Source organism: Schistocerca cancellata, chromosome 2 (assembly GCF_023864275.1).
Source record: "Schistocerca cancellata isolate TAMUIC-IGC-003103 chromosome 2, iqSchCanc2.1, whole genome shotgun sequence".
Taxonomy (NCBI): Eukaryota; Metazoa; Arthropoda; class Insecta; order Orthoptera; family Acrididae; genus Schistocerca; species Schistocerca cancellata.
Window position 1 is genome coordinate 506,851,064 of NC_064627.1, and position 16,982 is coordinate 506,868,045.

Sequence of the window (16,982 nt, forward strand, 5' to 3'; positions counted from 1 at the left end):
GTTAAGCCCAATCGACAGAAGGAAATATATCTAAAAACAGGAACCTGAAGAAAGGTCTATAAACTACGTCATAGAGACAGCGGAGATTCTGAACTAAAGATAAAACGTCCTTCACCATTTTGCTACGACGGATAAAAAATAAAATACGGTCGACAGCCCCGCGGGTCGTTCGATAACTCAGACAGCAAACTTAAATGACAACGTAAGTGGTTAAAAAAAGACAATTCCGTCAGGAAATGGCGAACCGTTCAAATGTTCAACTGTGTGTGAATTCCTAAGGGACCAAACTGCTGAGGTCATCGGTCCCTAGACTTACACACTACTTAAACTAACTTACGCTAAGGACAATACACACACCAATGCCCGAGTGAGGACTCGAACCTCTGACGCAAGGGGAAACCGTCAAATGTTGAGAGCAATGAGCACAAAGTGATGTGGAATCACAGTTTCACAAATGACAATGACTAAATAGACAGTGCCCAATACGCAACCTAGCTGAAATGATCTCGCGGCGAGAGGGCCGAGAGGAGCTCGCCCAAGCCGCTGGAAGAGGTTTACATCCCTGGAGCTTGTTTCCACGAAGGGAAGACTAGTGGTGATATCAAAATGTCACCAACTGCATATAGACGGTAACGCAGAGATCATCAGAGGGAATGGAAGAACCAGCGAGCTGAGGTACGATGACTGCAGCCTTGGCAGAAGTGTCAGCGGCCTCATTTCCCGTCAAACCGACGTGACCAGAAACCCACATAAACATCACAGTGGCTGCATCAAGAGTGAGCAAATGAAAGCTTTGCTGGACCTAGTGCACCAACTGATGGACGGTGTACGTCACACAGACGCTCTGAAGGGCACTGGGATAGTCGGAGCAGAGGACACAATTGAAAAGCCTGTATCGCCGGATGTACTGTGCGGTCTGATACAGGGCGAAGAGCTCCGCTGTTAATACTGAGCAGTGTTCCGGAAGTTGATACCGAAAATCGTCGGTGCCAATGACGATGGCAGACCCGACATCACCGTCAGCTACCAAAATTGGTGAACTCCGTCATGGAATCGAAACAACATGGAATGACGTACTTGTTTCCGTTATCCAAACTCAGTTCTTGTCGATATGCAGCCAGGTTACAGCCATTTTTTATGCCAAATATGGGACATGAATTACGAGGCGCATTCAAAAGTAATGCAACACACTTTCTTCTCGGCCGATTTTGGCTGGAAAAATGCAGAATTTGTTGTGGGATATCGTGGAATATTCCCGCTTCAAGTGCTATAGTTTCATGAAGTTCACTTAGATGGCGCCGCTGTACGTAGCCTTCAACATGGCGTCTGTAACGGAGGTGCGTTCCAAGCAGAGAACTGTCACTGAGCTTCTTTTGTCGAAAAACCAGAGCATCGCAGATATTCATAGGCGCTTGCAGAATGTCTACGGAGACCTGTCAGTGAACAAGATCACGTTGAGTCGTCGGGCGAGGCGTCCGTCATCTTCTTAACAAACTCGCGCAAACATGTCCGATCTCCCGCTTGCCGGCCGCCCGCACACTGCTGTGACTCCTGCAATGTAGGAATGTGCGCACGTGCTCATTCGAGGTGTTCGACGGATCAAATCAAATACACTCCTGGAAATTGAAATAAGAACACCGTGAATTCATTGTCCCAGGAAGGGGAAACTTTATTGACACATTCCTGGGGTCAGATACATCACATGATCACACTGACAGAACCACAGGCATATAGACACAGGCAACAGAGCATGCACAATGTCGGCACTAGTACAGTGTATATCCACCTTTCGCAGCAATGCAGCCTGCTATTCTCCCATGGAGACGATCGTAGAGATGCTGGATGTAGTCCTGTGGAACGGCTTGCCATGCCATTTCCACCTGGCGCCTCAGTTGGACCAGCGTTCGTGCTGGACGTGCAGACCGCGTGAGACGACGCTTCATCCAGTCCCAAACATGCTCAATGGGGGACAGATCCGGAGATCTTGCTGGCCAGGGTAGTTGACTTACACCTTCTAGAGCACGTTGGGTGGCACGGGATACATGCGGACGTGCATTGTCCTGTTGGAACAACAAGTTCCCTTGCCGGTCTAGGAATGGTAGAACGATGGGTTCGATGACGGTTTGGATGTACCGTGCACTATTCAGTGTCCCCTCGACGATCACCAGTGGTGTACGGCCAGTGTAGGAGATCGCTCCCCACACCATGATGCCGGGTGTTGGCCCTGTGTGCCTCGGTCGTATGCAGTCCTGATTGTGGCGCTCACCTGCACGGCGCCAAACACGCATACGACCATCATTGGCACCAAGGCAGAAGCGACTCTCATCGCTGAAGACGACACGTCTCCATTCGTCCCTCCATTCACGCCTGTCGCGACACCATTGGAGGCGGGCTGCACGATGTTGGGGCGTGAGCGGAAGACGGCCTAACGGTGTGCGGGACCGTAGCCCAGCTTCATGGAGACGGTTGCGAATGGTCCTCGCCGATACCCCAGGAGCAACAGTGTCCCTAATTTGCTGGGAAGTGGCGGTGCGGTCCCCTACGGCACTGCGTAGTGTCCTACGGTCTTGGCGTGCATCCGTGCGTCGCTGCGGTTCGGTCCCAGGTCGACGGGCACGTGCACCTTCCGCCGACCACTGGCGACAACATCGATGTACTGTGGAGACCTCACGCCCCACGTGTTGAGCAATTCGGCGGTACGTCCACCCGGCCTCCCGCATGACCACTATACGCCCTCACTCAAAGTCCGTCAACTGCACATACGGTTCACGTCCACGCTGTTGCGGCATGCTACCAGTGTTAAAGACTGCGATGGAGCTCCGTGTGCCACGGCAAACTGGCTGACACTGACGGCGGCGGTGCACAAATGCTGCGCAACTAGCGCCATTCGACGGCCAACACCGCGGTTCCTGGTGTGTCCGCTGTGCCGTGCGTGTGATCATTGCTTGTACAGCCCTCTCGCAGTGTCCGGAGCAAGTATGGTGGGTCTGACACACCGGTGTCAATGTGTTCTTTTTTCCATTTCCAGGAGTGTACATTGCAAATGGAACAAGTAAGACGGGGGTGAGTTAGTGGTTTCAGAAGCATCTTCCGCCACACACCTTCAGGTGGTTCACTTTATTTGGAAGTAGATGGTAGCTAACGCCCGCCCTCACACTGTCAATCGGACGAAGGCGATTTGTTTGGAAACACTGCAACATCCTCTGTACAGTCCGCATGTTTCACCATGTGATTTTCACTTCTTGGTGACCTGAAGAAAGACGTGCCTGGATGTCGGTTTCAGTCGGACAAGGAAGTGCAAGAGTTGGTTCGGCTGTCGATCCGCCAGCAGCCGACCGCGTTCTACGAAAGAGGAACTGATCGTCTCGTCTCACAAAGGGATAACTGTCTTAACGATTGTGGTCATTACTTCTGAATGGACTCATTCCATGGTCTCGTTGTGGCGAATGTTCGGTTTTCATTAGACTGCCCCTGATACTACAGCTGTTATAAGTGTTTCCCATATGAAACTACTCGAGCAGTATGTACTTTTGGTATACACTACTGGCCATTAAAATTGCTACACCACGAAGATGACGTGCTACAGACGCGAAATTTAACCGACAGGAAGAAGATGCTGTGATATGCAAATGATTAGATTTTCAGAGCATTCACACAAGATTGGCACCGGTGCGACACCTACAACCTTCTGACATGAGGAAAGTTTCCAACCGATTTCTCATATACAAACATCAGTTGACCGACGTTGCCTGGTGAAACGTTGTTGTGATGTATCGTGTAAGGAGGAGAAATGCGTACCATCACGTTTCCGACTTTGATAAAGGTCGGATTGTAGCCTATCGCGATTGCGGTTTATCGTATCGTGACATTGCCACTCGCGTTGCTTGAGATCCAATGACTGTTAGCAGAATATGTAATCGGTGGGTTCAGGAGGGTAACACGGAACGCCGTGCTGGATCACAACGGCCTCGTATCACTAGCAGTAGAGACGACAGGCATCTTATCCGCATGGCTGTTACGGATCGTGCAGCCACGCCTCGATCCCTGAGTCAAAAATGGGGACGTTTGCAAGACAACAACCATCTGCACGAACAGTTCGACGACGTTTGCAGCAGCGTGGACTATCAACTCGGAGACCATGGCTGCGGTTACCCCTGACGCTGCATCACAGACAGGAGCGCCTGCAATGGTGTACTCAACGACGAACCTGGGTGCACGAATGGCAAAACGTCATTTTTTTCGGATAAATCCAGGTTCTGTTTACAGCATCATGATTGTCGCATCAGTGTTTGGTGACATCGCAGTGAACGCACATTGGAAGCGTGTATTCGTCATCGCCATACTGGAGTATCACCCGGCGTGATGGTATGGGGTGCCATTGGCTACACGTGTCGGTCACCTGTTGTTCGCATTGACGGCACTTTGAACAGTGGACGAGCAATCGGCTCGTCACAATACGCTAGTCACTACTCTTGATGAATTGTGGTATCGTGTTGAAGCTGCATGGGCAGCTGTACCTGTACACGCCATCCAGGCCTTGTTTGACTTAATGCCCAGACGTATCAAGGCCGTTATTACGGCTAGAGGTGGTTGTTCTGGGTACTGATTTCTCAGGATCTATGCACCGAAATTGTGTGAAAATATAATCACATGTCAGTTCTAGTATAATGTATTTGTCCAATGAATACCTAGTTATCATCTGCATTTGTTCTTGGTGTAGCAATTTTAATGGCCAGAAGTGTACATTTATAAAGTTTTATGTCTATTTTTGCTTGTTAATTATGACTATAATTTGTTTTGGGCACTATGAGTTCATAGAAGTTTCGAAATGTTTATTTTTTATTTATATACAACATGCCCCATTACATTAGTTGTAATACTAAATGTATGTATTGTGTGTGTGTGTGTGTGTGTGTGTGTGTGTGTGTGTGTGTGTAGTGCAATGTTTGTGTCGTATGATAGTGATGAGACTAAGGAGGGGGTGAAACCTGGCGCCGACGCATTGCCTACTCCACACGGAATGCACCAAATGGACCGCAAAGCTTGAAGTCTCCATGCTACTGATGGATCACTATCAACTGTATCACAATGCCACACATCATGAGACACTGCGGAAAGGTTTGGAATTTAAACAAAGACACTGGCGCAAAGTGTAGTGATCAAGAACTTCACGTCACCACCCCTCCTCCTCTTGTCGTCCAAATACTGGCAGTAAAAATTTTTTCCACCAGCAGGATTTGAACCAGCTTACCCCCAGGACGAGTGCCTACGCAAAGCGGGGTTAGCGACCATGGCCACAAAGGCGGGTGTTTCGAAACGTAGGATTTTGTCTAGGAAAAATTCGAAATTGCATTCAAATATATCTCATGAAGTGCTGGGTGATTGAAACTGTATGTCCCAGTTGTTCCAAAGTGAAACCACAACCTTAAAACAGTTGATAGTTTACTTTTTGCCAATTTTTTATTATACACGTTGCTTACTATGGTAATAAAGGTCAATTTTGAGAAAAAAATTTAAAATTATATTCCAAAGTGTAACACACTCTTTAAAATAGTTGACTGCTTACTTTTCGCCAATTTCTTGTTATATTTGTTGCTTGCTATGATGATAAAGGCCAGTTATGTGAAAAATTTTAAAATTAATCCATACAAATTGCAAAGATGGATATAGGTGTATATGGATGTCTGTATGTATGTATGTCTGCACAATCCACATCTCCTCTTGAAACACTAGACCGATTTTAGCCAAAGTTGGTACACATATCAGTTACTGTCTGAAAAGGCTCGCCATGGGGGTAAGAACCATCCACTTATCAAAGGAGAGGGGATCAAATAGCAGTGTCGCCCACGACATGCGAATACTCATTATTTAGTCATCCAGTACTTTAGAGAGAGAACACTCAGAGATTTGCAGTGAACTATACACACAATTTCAAACTTTTACGAAAATTTATCACTGAAGACGACCACAAAATGATGAAAGGAAAAAAAGTTTGTAGCTTACTAAATTTTCGCTGTTAATGCGGTAAAACTGCCGAATGAGGAATGACGATTTAATTTATTGCTTCCTTAGTACTAAATGCAGATGTGACACAGTTTGTGGAGAGTATTCACATACACTACTGAATGTACCAGAAAAGTTACATCACTTAATTCGAGATACATGACGTCATAAAGGCAAATTTCGAGAAAAATTTCCGGATCATGCATGACGGATTAATTTATTACTGCTTTACTATTAACTCTACTCACAACACATTTTGCAGAGAGTAGCCATATATAACACTGGATGTACTTGCACAATTATGTCATTGTTCAGCTCATAGTTCAGGAGATATGATGCCATAAATATTGATCTGCGCGAAAATAAAACCGCAGGGTGAAGTTTGCTGGAAATACAGCTAAAAAAATTGTATGAAATATGTTAAATATATACGAAATATATCTGATATATCTGTAAGCGGCAAAAGCCATCGGTAAAATCACGTTCTAGTAGTGTCCTGTTTGTTTTTTGTATGGTAAAGAGGATGTAGAATAAATTTTTCATCATAAGCATAAATTTTAATTGAAATATTTGACTTCTTTTTAAATTTTAGAATATCTGTTAAATCAATAGGAAAGTTAATTTTCTCTTTTTCAGAAGTTTCATTTAATTCATATGAATATTTTTATAATTATTAACTTTTTCTGCATGATCATTTGCTGGATATAAAGCTGATTTTATTGAATAAAGGAAACGTTGTTGATCTGTGATTTTTACTTTAATTGCCGCTTTTTTTACATTCACCTTCTTTTGGTAAATCGATATAAGAAGAACCAGAAATTGCTTTGTGTCTATTAACAGATAAAAACTTTTTATATAAAATAAAGACCAACCAGGCTTTTTTCTTTGCATTCCTACCATTTCAGTTAACAGTTATATCACTGATTATTTATAATAATATTCTGAATTATGTGTTCTTAACAAAACTACAATATTTGTTTTCAAATTATATTCTTGTATTTTGTCTCATCTTTTAAAATTACAATAAAATTTCATATTATCTAAAATCGCTCTTCTTTATATTAAAGTATTCTTTAATTTTGCGATTACATTTTCCTTCATTTGATTAAAAAGTTCTTGTGGAACAAGAACATTATCAACATTATTGACTTCATAAGTCATTATTGTAGATTATAAAGCAGAAGTTTTTCTATGGATAGTCTAAAATATTATCATCATCTAGAAAATTGTAACCTGAAAACTTTTTCAGGTAGTTTTTTGTGTAATTTCTCGATATTTATCTAGTAGAAGCTTTTGAAATTAATCCTCGTTATCGATATTATTAATTTTACCCTCAGGTATGTTGCTAAGATCGATTAATTGTTGTTTAACTTTAGAACAATTTTTTAAATTTTTTATTTTGCAGATTTTACAAAAATCGTTTAAAGATTTTTATTCATGTCATTACCTGTACTATTAAAATTGTGCTCACATCTTTCAATAAGAAGGATTAAGTGTTGTTTATTACATTTAGAATATTTTTTTAATTTTTCGTTTTAAAGATTTTATGAAGTTCTTATAAAGATTTTTTGTTCAATTTGTTATCATTATTATTAATGTTATCACCAGGATTTAGAATCAGGTCGATTAATTTTTCTTTATTAAGTTTCTTTTACAAATTGATCGAAGTTTTTTTATATTTTTATTTCTTAGTTAGTCAATAAATTCCCCTAGATCTTGTCTAGTTACATTTGAATAATATTTTTCTTTGCAGTTATTTACTAAATCAACATAACTTAATCCACATTATTCTTTACAATAATTATCTAAGCTTTTTAACAGCTCAGATTTTGATCACATTTTGTTTTGCTTTTATTTACATAGAAAAAAATTAGATTTAAAACAATTAAAATGTTTATGATAGAAATGCATCTTTTAAATTTTTAATTAAAATTTCAATAGATAGTATGGATAGATGAGGTTTGACAGAACTTATTTATAAAGAGAAAAATGTATTACATTTTCTATTTTTAAATAAAATGAGAATTTCGTTTGTGAGTGTAGATAAACATGATCATGTCATGTAGAGCTTATTTTATAAGAAAAAATTATTATATATTTTATTTTTTAAATAAATTGGAAATGTAGTTTGTTTGTTGAGATAAACAGGATCTTGGAGAACTTATTTATCAAGAAAAATTTATTAGATACTTTATTCTTTTATTGAATGAAAATTTGATTCATGGGTATAGATAAACACAACCTCAGAGAACTTATTTATAAAGAGAAAATTTATTTTATATTTTAAATAAATGAAAATTTCATTCACACAAGTAGATAAATTTTTAAATGGGGGAAACAACAAAACTAAAACTCTGGTTTTAAATCTGAGAATTTTCTTAAAAAAAGCTCTTTGATCCAGAACTCTCATACATATGCTACTCATCCCATATCTCTAGAACGGTTGCAGTCAACGGTGCCACACATATTAATTACAACCTACAAAGAAATTCTATAGGACTAAGAAGCACGAGCCTCCTATTGCGATGAACGTGATTATCTGGAGATATTAGGGGAGGAGGAAGCGGACAGAGAAAGGGAAGAGGTGGAGGTGAACAGAGAGAGGGGAGGTAAGGAAATGAATGCAGAAAGGGAAGGGGAGCATATGAACAAGGAGAGGTGATCAAGGAGATGGACAGAGAACGTTCGAGGAGGGGCAGTGGAGGTGGACAGTGAGGGGGTGGGGGAAAGGACAGAGAGAAGATGAAGGAGGAGATGGACAGAGAGAGGGCGCTGCAGGAGATGGAGTATTAGAAGATTGGGAAATACCTTCCTAGGCAACGCCAGGTTCTCGTCTAGCTTCTTTTATATTTTTGGCACTCGAAAATTAAGTAGCCATTCTTCACGAGTCACAAACGCGAATGTAACGAGGGGAATGTCGTCATAAGTGGTAGAACAGGTGTTGTGTACATAGTTCCACGTAGTCAGCACGTACACAACTTTCCCACTAGAGCGCGCCCTGCTAAGCACAACAGCGCAGGCGCAGCGCTCTTCCATCTCCGCACTACGAGATGGCGCTGCCATAGAGACGAACCAAATTCTGCTTCCGCCGATCCACATATTAATATGTAACGCAGCCACTGTGATTGCTGCTAACGTAGAACCTTTTCTCCTCGCGGATCACACTCGCACAGTGATACATGAATGCACGAGGTATTATAACGAGTGTACAGACCGCCGATTAGTCAGTCTGAATTTGTCTGCAACAGTCTGTACGAGTTCTACATCTGTCTGTACCAGTCTGTAGTCAAGTTTCAGTCTGCGCCTAATAAGATTACCATATTCCTGTACATAACAATGAAGATAAATGTATAGACACTTTTGTCAAGTATCAGAGATATATGTGAGAATAAGATTAACGTAGCAATACCAAAGGAACTTCAGATTGTCAATTGTAAATAGCATCCAGAACCAAGTTAAGTAATTTTTATGCTTGTTATTATTTTAATAAATGTGTGTGAAAATTAATCAAGTTCTGTTTAAAGTTGGTCACCGTCAATCTGCTACTCTAAGCGTGCAAGTGGCATTTCTATCGTCTGACCTAACGGCAGAAGGTAAACAAGCCACGATAAGACCACGAGACATGAAACTTCCTGGCAGATTAAAACTGTGTGCCGGACTGAGACTCGAACTCGGGACCTTTGCCTTTCGCGGGCAAGTCCTTATCAACTGAGCTACCCAAGCACGACTCACGCCCCGTCCTCACAGGTTTACTTCTGCCAGTACCTTGTCTCCTACCTTCCAAACTTTACAGAAGCTCTCCTGCGAACCTTGCAGAACTATAGCTCAATTCTTTTATCTTGGCGGTTCGCGCATGCCCGCCCAAACGCGGGAGATTGCTGCGTTGCCAGTTGTACGCGCCAAGAGAAGCAGCGCCATAGTATAGTTCGCAAACTTACGTTTAGGGGGGAGCGAGCAGTTTATGAAGTAAAGCCACCACGGCCGCATTAACCCTATCGCTGCTACAGAGACGTGCTCCCCGCATTCCGCGATGTGCGCGATTTTATCATCATTGCACTGCTCGCCTGTGCAGACACATTGTGTTTCGGCTGCTTTGACACACTTTATCATTCGATTTCACAAAAACTATTTGGCCCAAAAATTTGATTTTTACACATATTCTTGACTGATACCTTCCCCCCATAAATGACTTAATTTTGTTTCGATGTTCAACGCAGTTATTGTGCAGCATTAGATGTAGTAAACCATTGAATGACATTTTGCAGAGGTAAAAGTCCATAGCGTATACTTTCTGTATGGTCGATTTTAGTTGCCACTAGAAATTTCAAAAAATTACATTCAAACGAATAAAATTCATGAAGTAAGACACTTCGATATTGTTTTTAAATAAAGAAAATATTAAGTGTCACTGAAGGTTTGCACTCAGAACCTTTTGCTTGTCAGCCAAATATCTTAACCGTTACGCCAATATAGCTCGTTAAACAACTTAACTCCAGGAGGACTTTAAAAGATCACGCAAAATACCGTCAAACACTGTTGGTATGATTATGAATTACTCACGTTTCGTTGAAGTACAATAGGAAATAAACAATTACCGTTGTTCTTTATTGCGAAAAAGCAGTTAGTGAGAATGATACAAACACCTTTCCTTGCTATCGCCTGAATTAGGAGGCTCATTGCTTGTTTGGTTTAACTAATTAATAGAATATGAAGCAATTGGTATAAAGAATGCTTTTTCCAAACTTTCTATAAAAGAAAGTCTGCTATCAAGACATTTCTTTTGTTCAATTACTTTATTTATGACTGAACGTTTGTAAAACTGAAGACTCTCGTCCGTGCTCTGCACTGCAGTCGAGCTCTGGCAACGTCGTTCACTGTTCATTGGCTGACTGTGTTTTGTGACGTCAGATGCGCAGAACGAACCTGAACTCGGCCGCCGTCATAAATGACGCGCACTTTAGCACTCCTGAAAGAAAGGATATTGCGGAGACATAGCTTAACCACAGCCTTGGGGATGTTTCCAGAATGAGATTTCCACTCTGCAGCGGAGTGTGCGCTGATATGAAACTTCCTGGCAGATTAAAACTGTGTGCCGGACCGAGACTCGAACTCGGGACCTTTGCCTTTCGCGGGCAAGTAAAGCTGTGAGGACGGGGCGTGAGTCGTGCTTGGGTAGCCCAGTTGGTAGAACACTTGTCTGAGAAAGGCAAAGGTCCCGAGTTTGAGTCTCGGTCCGGCACACAGTTTTAATCTGCCAGGAAATTTCATATCAGCGCACACTCCGCTGCAGAGTGAAAATCTCATTCTAGAGCATGAGACATATTGCTGCTACTCGCCTACTTCGTTAGAGCGACAAGTCAAATAATCTGATGGTGTGTGTACTGAAGGTCTTACAGTACACACACCACAACAGGAAATAGCTACTACCGTGCAGTTCTTTAAGGTTAGCTGAGTACTGCAGTAGGCGCGTACCAGCCTCTCCCAGCGCGCAGCCTCGGCCTCGCGGCAGACGTCGGAGATTTCGACGACGCGCTCGTAGGTGACGCCATCGGTGAGCAGCAGCCCGTCGGCGCCGTCGAGCACGGCGTTGGCGACGTCGGCCGCCTCGGCCACCTCTGGCGCGTCGGAGGGCCGCAGCGCGACGAGCACGGGCACGCCCGCGGCGCGGCAGCGCGCCACCACCGCCTTCTGCGCCACGAGCGCCGCGCCCGCTGTCAGCGACTGCCCGAGGCGGCCGCGGCACACCACCACGCCGTCCGACACCTCGATGAGGTCGGCCGCCGCCTCCACGCCCTGCGCCGCACGTATTCTGTACAGCTGGCGAGAGGATCTCACGGAGTGCCACTCTCCGACTCCCTTCGTACTAGTACAATTTGAAGATCAGCGCTCGGACATCGGTTTCCTAATACAGTACGACCTCTGATACCAAATGAGTTCTACTACGTCCGTCTTCTTACCTATTTGACCCACTGCTGACCATTAGCCGTCTACTCTATCTCTTTCCCTTCTTTCAGTCAACTGTTGCCTAATGGCCCCTTTGAAACTTTCAACAACTTTTGATGCTTTCGATTTATCCAGGTACCATCTCCTTAGTTCCTCACATTTCCGCGATTTCTTCAGTTTTAATCTAAGGAATAAATTATGGTGAGAGTCCACATCTGCCCCTCGATACACCTTAAAGTTTAAAACATGGTTACAACATCTTTGTCTTAACACTATATAGAGTGTGTCCCAGAAATGTCGCGAAAAATTTCGAGAGATTGTGTAGACTGTCCAGAGAAACAAATCGATGATAGGAACCCACATATTGAAACGTCATCCGACGAGGCTACAGAGCGTCGAAGTTATAGGCACCACCGCCTGTCGGTAGGCCACCCGTGCAGCAACAAATATGACTTTCTACGCTGACGGACGATAGGCGGAATGTCTTGCAACTTTTTTTTGTTATTCAGTGATCGCGACTGATCGCCACGATTGCCAGTAGAGATAATGGTGCTATCTGCTGCGTAGAAAGACCTTGTCTCCTATGAATTCGATCCTCTGTCGCCTCGGTGGATGGCGGTCTCGGACATGGGTTTCTGTCCAAATTTTATTTTACTCCTGGAACCCTCCACAATCTCCACTGCCTCTCGGTATATAGGAGATAAATAAAATGCAGATGCAAACCTGTATCTGACACTGTCATTCACCCAGGCAAGAGAGCATTACATTCATAGGAGACAAGGTCCGATAGTGCAGAAGATAGCCCCATCTTCTCTACTGGCGATTGTGGAAATCAGTCGCTATCACTGAATAACAAACAACACACCTATGGTCTGTCATCGTACAAAGTCACCTGCACTGCTGAAGGGGTCGTCTAATGGCAGGCGCCAGCGTCTATGCTCTGTAGCGGCGTTGGATGTCGTTTCCGAACACGGGTGCTTACCCTCAATTTGTTCCTCAAGATACCCTCTACAACCTCTCGAAGTTTGTAGCATCATTTCTGGAACACCCTGTATAATCAGTGTAAAACCTTTTAAATTATGCTCTATGCAAAATTCTACCAGGTAGCTTCCTCATTCATTTCTTTCCCCCATTCCATGTTCTCCTACTATTTTTCCTTCTTTTCCTTTTCCTACTGCTGGGCTCCAGTCACTCAGCACAACTAAATGTCCCTCCCCCTTAAGTCCCTCAATGATTTCCTTTATCTCATCATACACTACTCTTTCAATCTCTTCGTCATCTGCAGAGCTAGTTGGCATTTACGTTTATACTACAGTGATGGATGTTGGACTTGTGTCTATCTTGGCTACGATAATACATTCGTTATGCTGCTAAAAGTAGCTCACCCGTATTCTTTCTCCTTCTCATTATTGGACCTACCCCAGCATTACCCCTATTTGATTTTGTATTTATAGCCCTGTAATCACGTAACTGAAGTCCTGTTCGTCCTCCCATCCAACTTCACTCATTCCCAATATATCTTTCTTCAAACTCTCCATTTCCCTTTTTAAATTTTCTAAACTACCTACCTGATTATGGGATCTAACATTGCTGCAATCCGTAGAACGTCAGCTTTGTTTCTCCTGACGACAATAACTTCCTGAGTAGTCCCCGTACAGAGATCCAAATTGGAGATTATTTTACCTCCAGAATATTTTACCCAAGAGGATGCTGATTCACTTAATTATACAGTTAAGCTGTATGCCCTCAAGAAAAGTGATTATTGCAGTTTCTTCTTGCTTTCAAGTGTTCGCAGTGCCAGCACTGCAAGGCCATATTGGTTGCTGTTACAAGGTCGCACCACTCAAACATCCAGACTGTTTCCCCTCCAACTACTGCAAAGCCTGCTACCCCTCTTCAGAAACCAAATGTTTTTCTGAGCTCTCTACTGTTACCTCTCCGCTGTGGTTACATCTATGGTACGGCTATCTGTATCATTAACGCCTGCAGAACACCCCACTTCGGTAATGTCAGTGGTTCGTGAGACAGATGATTCTAGATAGAGAAAGCTAAACAACTTGCTCTTCTTCTAACGGCAGCTTAATATAGGTTGATGGGGATCGATCCGTTCATAATGACTAGAAAAAGAGGCGGTCATTCTCGTTTTCAAGAGGGGTTGTAGAACAGTCGCACTAGAGGCCTTTGTGTCTGACATTAGTCTGTTGTAGACTTTTCTATCATGTTTTATACTCGCGTATTGTGACATTTCTCGAGACTGGAAATCTCCTTTGTAGTAGTCAACATCGATTCCGAAAACAACGGTCGCATGAAAGCCAGTTGCCTGCGTTCGTACGCCAGTCCCAAAAAAAAAGTAGATACCAGCGCTCAGATTGATCCTGTGTTCCTACACAGTTCAGCACTAATGCCTAACGAACAAAATGAGGGTCTATACAAAGGAAATGAACTTGAAAGCAATATTACAGAAAGGAAGAGGACGTAGATATGGATGAGATATGAGACATGATACTGAGAGAAGAATTTGACAGAGCACTGAAATACCTAAGTCGAGACAGGCCCCGGGAGTAGACGACATTCGGTCAGAACTGCTGATAGCAATGGAAGAGCCTGTCATGACAAAATTATTCCATCTGATGTGCAAAATGTATGGGATTCGCGAAATACCCTCAGACTTCAAGAAGAATGTTATAATTGCAATTCCAAAGAAAGTACGTGCTGACAGGTGTGAAAGTTACTGAACTATCAGTATTATAAGTTATAGCTGCAAAATAGTAACACAAATTCTTTACAGAAGAATGGAAAAACTTGTAAAGCCGACCTCAGGGAAGATCAGTTTGGATTTTGGAGAAATGTTGGAACACGCGAAGCGATACTGACCCTACAACTTACTTTAGAAGAAACGTTACGGAAAAGCAAATCTACGTTTATAGCATTTGTTGACTTAGAAAAGACGACTGAAATATACTCTTTGAATTTCTGGAGATGGGAGAGGCGAAATACAAGAAGCAAAAGGCCATTTACAACTTTTACATAAAACTGATGGTAGTTACACGAGTCGAGGAGCTTTGTTAACAATGAATACAGATTTAAGTGTTAGGAAGTCTTTTCTGAAGATATTTGTCTGGAGTAAAGCCACGTATGGAAGTAAAAATGGACGATTAAGAGTTTAGACAAGAACAGAATAAAAGCTTATGAAATGTGGTGCTACAGAAGAACGCTGAAGATTAGATGGGTAGATCACACAATTAATGAGAAGATACTGAATAGAATTGACGAGAAAAGAAATTTGTGGCACAACCTGACTAGAAGAAGGGATCGTTCGACAGGAATCATTCTGAAATATCAAATGACCACGAACTTAGTACTGGAGAGAAGTGTGGGGGGTAACAATCATAGAGGGAGACCAAGAGATGAATACAGGAATCAGATTCAGGAGAATGTAGGGTGCAAGAGTTATTTGGAGATGAAGAGGCTTGCACAGGACATAGTAGCAAGGAGAGGTGCATCAAACCAGTATTCGGACTGAAGACACCAACTAATAATAATAATACAGAAATCATCATATAAATTTAAAATAAGTATTAGAGACAATGCGTCGAAAAAATATGCCATTTTATTAACAGTTTTTCGAGGAGCACCTATTTACTTCCTGCGGAGTACAGTTTAGGAAAACCTTCGCCAGTGAATAACGTCGGAAATTCCATGAAGTTTTCAGTGGATGAAGATACTGTACAGAGAGAAGTCACAAGGTCAAGAAACTGCAGAGAAATTCAGGATGACTTGTTACAGGGTTAGTAATTGGCACTCAACGTAAACAAATGTTAACAAATTGCTGTGGTGCCACAAACAGCAAGCGTGAACAACTACTCGGAGTACCACGGCCCGCACGCGGACAGACGGAAAGCCACGGCAACTCAGACCGAGAAGCCGCACCACAGACCAACAGAGGACGGCACCAGCCGCAGGGTTACGCAAACGCGCGAGCCACACTATGTGATCAAAAGTATCCGGACACCTGGTTAAAAATGACTTACAAGTTCGTGGCGCCCTCCATCAGTAATGCTGGAATTCAATATGGTGTTGGCCCACCCTTAGCCTTGATGACAGCTTCCACTCTCGCAGGCATACGTTCAATCAGGTGCTGGAAGGTTTCTTGGGGAATGGCAGTCCATTCTTCACGGAGTGCTGCACTGAGGAGAGGTATCGATATCGGTCGATGAGTCCTGGCACGAAGTCGGCGTTCCAAAACATCCCAAAGATGTTCTATAGGATTCAGGTCACGACTCTGTGCAGGCCAGTCAATTACAGGGATGTTATTGTCGTGTAATCACTCCGCCGCATGTCGTGCATTATGAACAGGTGATCGATCGTGTTGAAAGATGCAATCGCCAGCTCCGAATTGCTCTTCAACAGTGGGAAGCAAGAAGGTGCTTAAAACTCAATGCAGGGCTATACTGTGATAGTGTCAAGCAAAACAACATGGGGTGCAAGCCCCCTCCATGAATAACACGATCACACTATAAGAGCACCGCCTCCGAATTTTACTGTTGGCAGTACACACGCTGGCAGATGTCGTTCACTGGGCATTCGCCATACCCACGCCCTGCCATCGTATCGCCACACTGTGTACCGTGATTCATCACTCCACACAACCTTTTTCCACTGTTCAATTGTCCAGTGTTTACGCTCCTTACACCAAGCGAGGCGTCTTTTGGCATTTACTGGCGTGATGTGTGGCTTATGAGCAGCCGCTCGACCATGAAATCCAAGTTTTCTCACGGCCCGCCTAACTGTCAGAGTACAGGCAGTGGATCCTAATGCAGTTTGGAATTCCTGTGTGATGGTCTGGATAGATGTCTGCCTATTACACATTACGATCCTCTTCAACTGTAGGCGGTCTCTGGCAGTCAACAGAATAGGCCGGCGTGTACGCTTTTGTGCTGTACGTGTCCCTTCACGTTTCCACTTCACTATCACATCGGAAATAGTGGACCTAGCTATATTTAGGAGTGTGGAAATCTCGCATGCAGACGTATGAC

At 43.3% G+C, this 16,982-nt stretch overlaps 1 protein-coding gene across 1 annotated transcript in view; it reads right to left on the reverse strand.

Annotated features, from left to right (window-relative positions):
* LOC126155851 (pyruvate kinase-like) overlaps positions 1-16,982 on the reverse strand; it is a 125,869-nt gene that overhangs the window by 61,904 nt on the left and 46,983 nt on the right. The window contains exon 3 of the mRNA XM_049916256.1: positions 11,476-11,796. Within this exon, the coding sequence (XP_049772213.1) occupies positions 11,476-11,796 (321 nt within the window). The remainder of the gene's footprint in view (positions 1-11,475; positions 11,797-16,982) is intronic.